Source organism: Ambystoma mexicanum, chromosome 7q, assembly GCF_040938575.1.
Source record: "Ambystoma mexicanum isolate Mex_15411 chromosome 7q, UKY_AmexF1_1, whole genome shotgun sequence".
Classification (NCBI taxonomy): Eukaryota; Metazoa; Chordata; class Amphibia; order Caudata; family Ambystomatidae; genus Ambystoma; species Ambystoma mexicanum.
Window position 1 is genome coordinate 1,012,225,697 of NC_090941.1, and position 13,212 is coordinate 1,012,238,908.

A 13,212-nucleotide genomic window follows, 5' to 3' on the forward strand; every position below is an offset into this window, starting at 1 on the left:
CACTGGGGATGAAACATGCAAATGGAGAAATCTAACTCCGAATGAACGTGAGATGAAATTGGGAATGGGGCGAGGCGCTGAGTGTATATATAGTTAACTCTTTTTCTCTCTCTCTATAGGTTTATAGAGAGACAGAAAGAGAGAGCTAGCTATATATCTCCAACTACATATGAGGTATAAGGAGGAGAGGAGCAGGGCTCTGAATAAATATCCCTCTAACTATGCAGGGGAGGAATACGAAGAAGGCTGAGCTGTGAGGATAGGTACCTCCAACTATAACTGAGAGAGAACCGGGGCTTGGTAGGGCTATGATTATATGTACCTCTATGTGTGGGTTAGAGCTGATAGTGAGGCAGGGCTGGGTGGATATGTACCTCCATATACATGAAGTGAGGCAGGCCAGGGAGGAAAGGTATCCTAAGCAATCACTGAGCTCGTACTGCGTGAGCTATACATAGCAGTAGGCGTGCCTTCATCTACCTATGACTAGATCTGGGAATGACGTATCCCAATGAGGAGATGTCTCCTAAGCTAGCAGTGAGCTTGCATGTAGTGAACTATACATAAGATTAGATGCACCTTCAGCTACCCATGGACTAGATCTGGGAATGAGGCAGGCCAATGAGGAGATGCCTCCTAAGCTTGCACATAGGGAGCTATACATAGGAGTAGATACACCTTCAGCTACCCATGGTCTAGATCTGGGAATGAGGCAGGCCAATGAGGAGATGTCTCCTAAGCTAGCAGTGAGCTTGCATGTAGTGAACTATACATAAGATTAGATGCACCTTCAGCTACCCATGGACTAGATCTGGGAATGAGGCAGGCCAATGAGGAGATGCCACCTAAGCTTGCACATAGGGAGCTATACATAGGAGTAGATACACCTTCAGCTACCCATGGTCTAGATCTGGGAATGAGGCAGGCCAATGAGGAGATGCCTCCTAAGCTAGCAGTGAGCTTGCACAAAGTGGACTATACATAGGAGTAGATGCACCTTCAGATACCCATGGCCTAGATCTGGGAATGAGGCAGGCCAATGAGGAGATGCCTCTAAGCTAGCAGTGAGCTTGCACGTAGTGAATTATACATAGGATCAGATGCACCTTCAGCTACCCATGGCCTAGATCTGGGAATGAGGCAGGCCAATGAGGAGATGCCTCCTAAGCTAGCAGTGAGCTTGCACGTAGTGAACTATACATAGGATTAGATGCACCTTCAGCTACCCATGGGCTAGATCTGGAATGAGGTGTAGATGCACCTTCAGCTACCCATGGCCTAGATCTGGGAATGAGGCAGGCCAATGAGGAGATGCCTCCTAAGCTAGCAGTGAGCTTGCACGTAGTGAACTATACATAGGATTAGATGCACCTTCAGCTACCCATGGGCTAGATCTGGAATGAGGTGTAGATGCACCTTCAGCTACCCATGGCCTAGATCTGGGAATGAGGCAGGCCAATGAGGAGATGCCTCCTAAGCTAGCAGTGAGCTTGCACAAAGTGGACTATACATAGGAGTAGATGCACCTTCAGATACCCATGGACTAGATATGGGAATGAGGCAGGCCAATGAGGAGATGCCTTCTAAGCTTGCACATAGGGAGCTATACATAGGAGTAGATACACCTTCAGCTACCCATGGCCTAGATCTGGGAATGAGGCAGGCCAATGAGGAGATGCCTCCTAAGCTAGCAGTGAGCTTGCACAAAGTGGACTATACATAGGAGTAGATGCACCTTCAGATACCCATGGCCTAGATCTGGGAATGAGGCAGGCCAATGAGGAGATGCCTCCTAAGCTAGCAGTGAGCTTGCACGTAGTGAATTATACATAGGATCAGATGCACCTTCAGCTACCCATGGCCTAGATCTGGGAATGAGGCAGGCCAATGAGGAGATGCCTCCTAAGCTAGCAGTGAGCTTGCACATAGTGAACTATACATAGGATTAGATGCACCTTCAGCTACCCATGGTCTAGATTAGGAATGAGGTGTAGATGCACCTTCATCTACCCATGGCCTAGATCTGGGAATGAGGCAGGCCAATGAGGAGATGCCTCCTAAGCTAGCAGTGAGCTTGCACAAAGTGGACTATACATAGGAGAAGATGCACCTTCAGATATCCATGGCCTAGATCTGGGAATGAGGCAGGCCAATGAGGAGATGCTCCTAAAATAGCAGTGAGCTTGCACGCAGTGAATTATACATAGGATCAGATGCACATGGAGTAGATGCACCTTCAGCTACCCATGGCCTAGATCTGGGAATGAGGCAGGCCAATGAGGAGATGCCTCCTAAGCTTGCACGGAGTGGACTATACATTGGAGTAGATGCACCTTCAGCTACCCATGGCCTAGATCTGGGAATGAGGCAGGCCAATGAGGAGATGCCTCCTAAGCTTGCACATAGGGAGCTATACATAGGAGTAGATACACCTTCAGCTACCCATGGTCTAGATCTGGGAATGAGGCAGGCCAATGAGGAGATGCCTCCTAAACTAGCAGTGAGCTTGCATGTAGTGAACTATACATTGGAGTAGATGCACCTTCAGCTACCCATGGCCTAGATCTGGGAATGAGGCAGGCCAATGAGGAGATGCCTCCTAAGCTTGCACATAGGGAGCTATACATAGGAGTAGATACACCTTCAGCTACCCATGGTCTAGATCTGGGAATGAGGCAGGCCAATGAGGAGATGCCTCCTAAGCTAGCAGTGAGATTGCACAAAGTGGACTATACATAGGAGTAGAAGCACCTTCAGCTACCCATGGCCTAGATCTGGGAATGAGGCGGGCCAATGAGGAGATGCCTCCTAAGCTAGCAGTGAGCTTGCACAAAGTGGACTATACATAGGAGTAGATGCACCTTCAGCTACCCATGGCCTAGATCTGGGAATGAGGCAGGCCAATGAGGAGATGCCTCCTAAGCTAGCAGTGAGCTTGCACGTAGTGAATTATACATAGGATCAGATGCACATGGAGTAGATGCACCTTCAGCTACCCATGGCCTAGATCTGGGAATGAGGCAGGCCAATGAGGAGATGCCTCCTAAGCTTGCACGGAGTGGACTATACATTGGAGTAGATGCACCTTCAGCTACCCATGGCCTAGATCTGGGAATGAGGCAGGCCAATGAGGAGATGCCTCCTAATCTTGCACATAGGGAGCTATACATAGGAGTAGATACACCTTCAGCTACCCATGGTCTAGATCTGGGAATGAGGCAGGCCAATGAGGAGATGCCTCCTAAACTAGCAGTGAGCTTGCATGTAGTGAACTATACATTGGAGTAGATGCACCTTCAGCTACCCATGGCCTAGATCTGGGAATGAGGCAGGCCAATGAGGAGATGCCTCCTAAGCTTGCACATAGGGAGCTATACATAGGAGTAGATACACCTTCAGCTACCCATGGTCTAGATCTGGGAATGAGGCAGGCCAATGAGGAGATGCCTCCTAAGCTAGCAGTGAGATTGCACAAAGTGGACTATACATAGGAGTAGATGCACCTTCAGCTACAGATGGCCTAGATCTGGGAATGAGGCAGGCCAATGAGGAGATGCCTCCTAAGCTAGCAGTGAGCTTGCACAAAGTGGACTATACATAGGAGTAGATGCACCTTCAGCTACCCATGGCCTAGATCTGGGAATGAGGCAGGCCAATGAGGAGATGCCTCCTAAGCTAGCAGTGAGCTTGCACGTAGTGAATTATACATAGGATCAGATGCACCTTCAGCTACCCATGGCCTAGATCTGGGAATGAGGCAGGCCAATGAGGAGATGCCTCCTAAGCTAGCAGTGAGCTTGCACGTAGTGAACTATACATAGGATTAGATGCACCTTCAGCTACCCATGGGCTAGATCTGGAATGAGGCAGGCCAATGAGGACATGACTCCCAAGCTAGCAGCGAGCTTGCACGGAGTGGACTATACATAGGATTAGATGCACCTTCAGCTACCCATGGACTAGATCTGGAATGAGGCAGGCCAATGAGGACATGACTCCTAAACTAGCAGCGAGCTTGCACGGAGTGGACTACACATTGGAGTAGATGCACCTTCAGCTACCCATGGACTAGATCTGGAATGAGGCAGGCCAATGAGGACATGACTCCCAAGCTAGCAGCGAGCTTGCACGGAGTGGACTATACATAGGATTAGATGCACCTTCAGCTACCCATGGACTAGATCTGGAATGAGGCAGGCCAATGAGGACATGACTCCTAAGCTAGCAGCGAGCTTGCACGGAGTGGACTACACATTGGAGTAGATGCACCTTCAGCTACCCATGGCCTAGATCTGGGAATGAGGCAGGCCAATGAGGAGATGCCTCCTAAGCTTGCACATAGGGAGCTATACATAGGAGTAGATACACCTTCAGCTACCCATGGACTAGATCTGGAATGAGGCAGGCCAGTGAGGAGATGCCTCCTAAGCTAGCAGCGAGCTTGCACGGAATGGACGATACATTGGAGTAGATGCACCTTCAGCTACCCATGGCCTAGATCTGGGAATGAGGCAGGCCAATGAGGAGAAGCCTCCTAAGCTTGCACGGAGTGGACTATACATTGGAGTAGATGCACCTTCAGCTACCCATGGCCTAGATCTGGGAATGAGGCAGGCCAATGAGGAGATGCCTCCTAAGCTAGCAGCGAGCTTGCACGGAATGGACTATACATTGGAGTAAATGCACCTTCAGCTACCCATGGCCTAGATCTGGGAATGAGGCAGGCCAATGAGGAGAAGCCTCCTAAGCTTGCACGGAGTGGACTATACATTGGAGTAGATGCACCTTCAGCTACCCATGGCCTAGATCTGGGAATGAGGCAGGCCAATCAGGAGATGCCTCCTAAGCTTGCACATAGGGAGCTATACATAGGAGTAGATACACTTTCCACTACCCATGGCCTGGATCTGGGAATGAGGCAGGCCAATGAGGAGATGCCTTCTAAGCTTGCAGTGAGCTATCAAGCTCACAACAGAGATAGCAATAGATGATGGAGCAGATGCCTGATCAGATGGAAAGCTCCCTACCGCGCGGTTACATGGTTGCATTTCTGATGAGCGATGGCATCAGATGACCTTCTAGGTCAGAGGCTGGGGAAGTGGGGAGGAGTTACTTACTGCAATCTTCCTCGTGGTCTTCCACCCTTTAGTCTGATCGGAGAGGTCGCAGGACGTCATGAGAAGACACAGCAGCAGACTGTGATGGTTTTTGTTTTTGGGGTCATAGCCAACTTCAAGAAAGAAAATAAGACATAAATGCATGATAAGTATATGCAGTTGCATGATAGATGTGAAACCCTTATTTCATTTTTACATTCATGGATAGTTCTTTACTTTAGACAAATTAACAGTGGTAAAAAGCATCAGAATTAACTGCTACTCGATAAACTAGACATGTCTTAATTCTGCCCTTGTTGTTGTCTATGGAATTAATATTATTGCTCCATATTTGTATAGTGAAAACCTAGATCAGGAGCAATGGAGCACTATACGGGTCCTAGAACAAAACATTGGGACTGAGAATTTAACAAGTCATCAAGTAGGAATTAGTAATGATTATCACAGTACAATATACAGAGGTGGAATAGGAAACACAGGGACTACCTCCTATTGCCATTTCACTGGCTGTCGTGGTTTACAATGTTGAAGGTGGAATGGTCACCATGGGTGGTGTGTGGAAGCCTGGCTTCTTTCCAGACCAGAGGTCTGCAACTTTTGGCCGTCCAGAAGTTTTGGACGTCATCTCTCATGATCCTTCACCATTGACTATGCCGGCTAGGGATGATGGGAGGTGTAGTCCAAAACATCTGGCGAGACAAATGTTGCAGATCACTGTTCAAGACAAAGACCTTTCCCTACAGGCAAAGATTAATGGCGTAGTTAGATCTTTCTGTTTCTGCCTTCATTGAATGAGAGGACTCTCTTCTTCTATTTGCTTTACACAGAGCGTTTGTGCATTAATTTCACTCGCGCTGTCTCGCTTCGATGACGGCAATGGAGCGACTATCTAGGGATATCTGATGCAGCTTCTGCAGAACGTGCAGAACCCAGCAGCCCGCCTCTCAATGCACTTGCACTGCTCTGGACACGTCTCCCCTGCCCTGAGCAGCTAGCACTGGCTTCTGATGCATAGGAGAATTCAATGCCCTCTGTACGGGCCGGGCAGCTATAAGCATAGATATCCTTCATTTTCCGCAGAAAGAAACACACCCATCCCCACCCAGAGAAGCACCTGCACTCCTCCCAGGCCTATTTCCTGAGGGTCACTTGTGGAATAATGGGCTGAACAGGCGATATAGCTTATTAGGGCCCGATTCTAATGTGGGTGTCAAGTACTGAAAAGGAAAAAGTGTTAATGTTCTTTTCAGTACTTAAGACCTATTCCGAAGGTGGCACATTCTTTCGAGGCCGTCCAGGTACACTTGAGGATGCCCAGGGCCACTTGAGAATAGTGCTGGAGCCTGGGCGTCCAGATTTGGCGCAGTGATTCGTGCTCTTCAGCACGCTCCTTGCGCCAACATCAGAATCAGGCCCTTAGTATTTTATCGTGGAGCTTTGCCATTGACTACCGCCACCGCTGCGTCTCATCATTCATCTGAAACACTTTGGGAAGAATGTGAAGACCAAACTGTTTCCTAATTGACATCCATCTACCACACTTAACACCTATAAGCTCTAACTATAGTGCCAAGAGGCACATTTTGAAGATCACTGTGCTTGAACAAAACTACTAACATAAGATAACCAGCACATTTTGATAGGTGCTCAACACCCTCACTTTAAACAGCATTCAGCGATTACCAATGATAATGGGAAGGACGTTTGGAAAAATCCCTGTTGCGCACAAAGCAAGTTATGGAAAGGCTACAAAATATCCCCAAAGAATATCCAAAAAAGGTTCAAATATTGTGTCTCTTCAAGGGTCATCAGACCCAACGATAGGAATTTGGCGGTCATTCCAAATGTCGGAAGAGCATGCAGGGGACAAATATCTTTTAAATGCCAATTGGCGAAATGTTAGAAATAATTGCCGCAGAGGATCCATGGAAGGGGGACAGCCTGGTTTGTAGCAGGTCACTAGTACAACATGAAAAGGTGACTGCTGGAAGGTTTTAGATCAATCATAACCATGGGCATTAGTCTGGGCAACCCTGTAGGACAGTGTTCTTCGCCTGCCAAGCCTCTACAGAAAGGGGAAAGAGAAAAGGCATTGGGCTCAAGTATGGCAGAGCGGGAAAAAACTGGCGGTAACCTAATTACCACCAGTATTCTCGCCCCACCTTACTACGAGTTTGTCCCTGGAGTGGAGAATTTACCTCCTTTCAACATGAGGGAACGCCTTAGTGCGAGGTACTTGGGGTGAGAAATTACATAGTTACACTGTTGTACCTCAGCATATTCATCGTCCTCTATTTTTGTTTACTATGGATATATACAGGGATGTCATTTCACAAAAATACCAGGAGTAACGGAAATTACATCACACGACCCTTGACCTCTGATGACATTCCATGAAGTGATGTCATTTGGCACCACCCCGAAGTGACATCATGGGAAGCGATGGAACACGACCGTTTACCCCTTTAATGAGTCTAGCAATTATGACGTGACTGGATATATAGTTTCACAGTTTTTCGGCATTCACTGCTTCAATCAGAAATCTCTTAACTCGCTCCTTTTGCTAGTTGATCAAGTCCAATTTTTTTTTTTTTTTTTTTTTACCAAAAGACTTCTGTATTGATTATGTATTGCCAATGTGCATGTTGCATATTGCATATTCATTTGCACCTTTAGGTTTCCCCATCAGACATCCTAAACATCAGAGTTCAACGGAGCCGCGGCGAGGAGGCGCTCGCATGACATGAATGCCTTCCGAACAACACTCACAGAGCGAAGCGAGCGCTCCATTTGGTAAGGGGACCAGCTCGAGAATAGGAAAGAAAATGACTGGCACGCGGCTGTCTACACCAATCGGGCTCAAAGATCGGAGGCCAACAACTGAGAATCCGTTTCTGGCCTCCTGGCAAGAGACAGATTGACACACTGCTCCACGGCCCAGAAGACCCTTGCCATACCCACAGCTAGACTCTGCAAGGAACCCATTAAGAGGGTTCAAGACAAGGAGCGGGGAACCACAAACCAGCACGTATTAAGATAAGGAGGAGAGTCAACCAATGGTGCAAGGGTCACTACATGCAAAACGGTCCTGAGGAAGGTGGGAATATTATGTGTCCACCGAAACGTCAATCAATCGATACAGGAACAGAACAGCATTGCAACATTGTTTCCATACGCGACGTTGACCTGGTTGCAATGAAAATAATGCTGTCAATGGGTGTTAGTGGTGATGGTGGCTGCACAAACAGCCCCTAGGAGTAATATAGAATTGTTAGCATTCATATGTGCACATGTAAATACAACCACACTGGTTAGAAAACGTGACAAAGACCAGGAGGTATTTTGATTGTGGAACCTATATGCGCATATGAACATGTAATATGCAACATGCACATTGGCAATAAATACGCAATGCAGAAGGTCTATTGGTAAAGAAATAACCAATACATTGGACTTGATCAACTACCAAAAGGATCGAGATTTCTGACTGAAGCATTAAATGCCAAAAAACAGTGAAACTATATAAACATAGTAAACAAAAAGCAAAGACGATGAATATGCTGAGGTACAACAGTGTAAAAAAGAGAATTTACCTCCAGAATCATGCTGGAGGTAAATCCTCCAAGTCTCCACTGAAATAGCGGCAAAACAGGTGGAATTATTGTGGCGGAATGAGTGCAGCGATAATTCCGCCAAAAAGCCCCATAGAGTCCTACAGACTTACACTGCTACCGCCACTTGCAATCCACGGGTAATTCCGCCAGATGAAGTGGTGGTAAAGTCATTCAGTTGGGTGGTATTGCGGCTGATTTACCGCCCGAATAGCGCACAACTCGTAATGAGGCCCAATATGCCACTGAATGATACAGGGATCCTGATGTCTTCTGTGATAAGTTTTGATTTTTTACATTCTAGGGGCATTGTGTAGCCCCTCGTCTGCTTTTTCCTTTCATGCAGACTATTTGAGTCGATGGGGTCCCATACTGAAGAGAGCCGAACAAATGTTTTTTTTGTGTACATTTTCAAATGTTCTGCACATCATGAATAACAAACCACAGGTTTTTGTATTAGGTGTATTTAAAACTTTAAAATACAATAATAAAGCACACATGAGGTTCCTTAAGCACATACCCATTATTATGGTACATTGCCCGCGATGGTGGAGTAAATTAATCTAAAATCATTCTTCTTTAACATAACATAACGTGCATCAAAAAAAGATTTTCTTTAAATATGTTGTCATGATGGGTTATTATGTGATTTTTGTACTTTTCGAGTCAGGGTTCCAAAACACAGTATTATATTTCATGAAAGTCAAAACATTCAAATTTAGTTTCACCAGGCTTTATGAAAAGAACTGGGAAAAAGTGTGGTCAAGTGCAAAAATTAAAGACCGGGCCAAAATCCCAGCTTTGACTTCCAACCAAAGCGTGTGATCTTTGGCAACTTATTTAATCACATAGTATTTAACATATCAAAATTGCCAACCCTTAATATTTGAACATTTTTAGCCCTTGAAAGGGATCTAGTTCTCAGTGTACCCACTTCAAAAAAACCTCACTCATGGTTCAAATGGCTATAGAGTTGATTAATATACAATAATAGTGAACATTGATATATTGCACAGCACACACTCATCCTAATCTCAGTCTATGTCCAGATGTGAGAACTTTCCTGGTAACCTTTAACCTGTATCCGCTTTCTATGCTATGCTAGGTGTACCCTTTTCATTGCTTCCATTCGGTCTCCTGTGTCCATGCTTGAGCACTTTTGCATTCTGTGAGGCAGCAAAATTCTGTGGGTCGTCTCTCTATTCTGGATTATGAGCACCTTTTCCATACCATCTGTGTCCTACATTTGTAGTGTATCTGGTGTGCCTCCCTCATGGCTGCTATTGTTGAAAAGTGTCCTGTACCTATGCTAGAACACAAGGACCCTTGTCGTGGACTGCGAACGTTGCCCTTGTAATGCTACTTGAGTATCATTCTGATTACACCAAGGATGCAGGGATAAGCAGACTTGAATGTCACACACATACTTCTTTTGATCGCTGTCGGGGCAGCATATCAAGCTATGGGGTGTGATCTCAAGGAGAGGGGCGTTAAGAGGGTGGCCAGATATTCCGGATCCTTCTATTTTTTTAGTTAGGGAGGGGCCCCACAGCTGTCTGTGCCTGAGTCTAAACATGCTTTACGTAAGTAGCTCTGTTTAGTATTACACGCTTGACATGCAAATGGGAATGACGACATGCAGCATATGATGCAGACTGCTTCCATTTTTAATCTACCATCGGCAATTGTTTTCTTTTTTGCAGTCTCCCTTGCGGTAAAAAACACATCCTAATCTGTTTTGGATTAATTCAAAAATTCAAAAAAATATCTTTTGCCATCCTGCCAGGTCGTGGAAACTGAGTTGAATGGCTTGTCTGCCACCTAGTGGCCATATTAAAGTATTGCTACCAACAAGTTTACTGAGTGACTACTTGTGCCTATGCTTATGTCTCTTTTTAGTTTGGGCTATTAGGTGTTACTTGCAACACCTATAAGACGAAAACGATTTCATTAGAGTACAGATAGGGAGGACTGGCACATACGGAGGGACACAAAGCTTGTAGGTGTTCTTTGGTTATTTTCCCTCCTGTTGCCTTGCCATGGCCATGCTTTTCCCTATCACCATTACCACCCAGTTCCTACCCACCCTGTTTAAATCCCCTTGTCATGGGAACTCTTTGAAGTAGCTTTAATCAAGCCTTACCATCAAACTCGAAGTGCCTGCCAGTGTTCTTTCAAATCAGTCTACTAAGAGTTAATGACTTAATTGGTGTTGTAAACCTGCTACTGGTGTAGTACAAATGTCTAACCAGGTCTGCCTTTAGCCACTTGACTTATAAGCACTCTGCATGCCCTTCACTGAAGTCCTGTTAAAACAAGCATTGGCAAAACCAACAGTTTTGGCTTGTGTATAAGTATTAGGCATTTACCAGGCACTGCTATTAGATGCCCAGGTACTCGCACCATTTTGCACCTGCTACCATCAATAGCCAAGTAATACCACTACGGCTGTGCGTACACAAAAGCCCACATTGTTGGCATTGCCAATGCTTGTTTTAAGACGCTCTATAGTCAAATAAGCCCCTTATTCAAATGAAAAATACAAAATTAGAGAAGGATCCCAGTTCGTCTTATTCTCTATGCAAATATCTCCTGTCCTGCCTAGGTCTCTGCGTCATATCCTTACACGGGTTCATGGGTAGATGGGAAGAGACTTTTAGAGGTCCAGACCTTTTCTAATTTGAAAGAACTCCAAGAGTCCTTTATGAGCGTCCTGTAGCCATGACAATGACGTGCAGAATCCTGTATACAGAATGTTCCCACTGGGCTCCGTTTGTTATCACTATACATGCTCGCTGCATCTTATGCAACTTGAGCTCTACAGATTGCCCAGGACAGAGGTGGCACTCCAAATCGTGCAATCTTTGCAATCGGAGAAAACAAAAACGGAGCAGATAGTTTTTGTATTATTTTTGCTGGTTTCTTAAAAAGATTTGCAAGAAACAGGTTTTGTTCCATTAAATGTATAAGGGGGTGGGGGAATGGAGAAGTGAGACAGTGAAGCCATTGCAAGCAGCAGAAGAAGCATCTCTTGTGGATCAATCATTCCACTTGTCTAGTGAAGTCATTTTAAATGGAGCTGGTCGATTATGAAGGAATATGGCCTGAAGCCCAGCCCCAACTTTCACGTAGGAAAAGTGGAGAAAATATTTTGAGTGTCATTTCTTTCTAAATAAATGAAATCTAATATCAGTTTGCCTTTTTGCCTTGCAGTAAAGATTCATGTGGTATGGTCCATGCTAGGGCTTCAACAACCAGATTACTTAATTCCCTATTACACAGGTAGCAAAATTGGTGCACTCAATTGTATGTATTGGTGCACAGGTTGACCTTATATGAGGCCTAGCTGATCCCCATTTCAAAGAGCCAGGCAGGAAGGCAAATCATTCTCTGTACTTGGTGCTGAACTCTGGAAAGCGTTCTGTGCATAATTCAAAACCTAGCTTAGTTACCCTGGTGTTAAGTATGGCAGTGGTATTTAGATTCTTTTAAGCGCCTTGAGGCCACTTCAGCACCATGAAGGCACGTTATAGAAGGACCAAACTCTATAAAAAATGTAAAAAAAGAAACCCAGGCACAGGATTTCCGTGTGGATTGCCCATGAGGTAAGTGTGTGCAACATATATGGAATAAGTCTGCACTTGGCAAGTTTGAATTACGCAGCAGTGCAGGCCCAGCCCTTCATACTTCCGGGTTTGATCAATTGATCACCATTAAACCTGGTAATAATAACACCTGGTATTGATATGATTTGATATGGCATTTATAACGCGCCTATACACAAGTGGTTCACAAGTGTTACAGCACATAGAAGTGTGAGGAATCTGGCATGAAGCGCTATATAAAACCCATCACTATTACTGTGTACTCCTTTGCAGGTGTTACTGAAATATATTGGTCATTCAATAGTCAATTGTGAACTGCTGCAGGAGTCATACTCGCATTTATTACGTTGAAAGTTGCTATTCAGAGGTCAGAGACACTATAGGGCGGCGAGTCTTCACGGGAATAGGATGGGGGAACTAGACAACAGAGGTAGAGCATATAAAAGCACTTTCTGATATGCAGACAATGGTACTTGCATTCATTAGTGTGGTGGCAGGGCAACACAATGTCCCCTTGAGTTGTACAGCGAAACTGAGCAGGGGTTACAAGTGCAAGTGCTGTCCAAGGTCTCCTGTATCAGTCAGATGGATCAGGGAGCTAAGTGCTCCCTGCTGACACCTGGCTCACCGCTGACACAGCCTTTCATTCTTCGAAGGTTGGGGCACTGAATTCCATTTATTTGGGTAATAGCACCACGTACAACCTCCATACTTGATTACATTGGTTGCCATCTCCAGATTTGGAATATTGCTGGATATCAGGAGGAATCCAGTTGGATTGATTGTGCAAGGGGCTTTCAGTTGATCCTTTTGCAAGACACTTGGGCAATAGAGATGGCTGCCATGCAGGGATATCGCGGTTTTCAGGTTCCAGCAAGA

General features: G+C 45.5%; 1 protein-coding gene across 3 annotated transcripts in view; it reads right to left on the minus strand.

Moving 5' to 3' along the window:
- PDE2A (phosphodiesterase 2A) overlaps window positions 1-13,212 on the minus strand; it is a 2,546,881-nt gene that overhangs the window by 13,326 nt on the left and 2,520,343 nt on the right. For all 3 annotated transcript variants that reach the window (XM_069640246.1, XM_069640248.1, XM_069640247.1), the window contains one exon: window positions 5,118-5,230. In XM_069640246.1, the coding sequence (XP_069496347.1) occupies window positions 5,118-5,230 (113 nt within the window). The remainder of the gene's footprint in view (window positions 1-5,117; window positions 5,231-13,212) is intronic.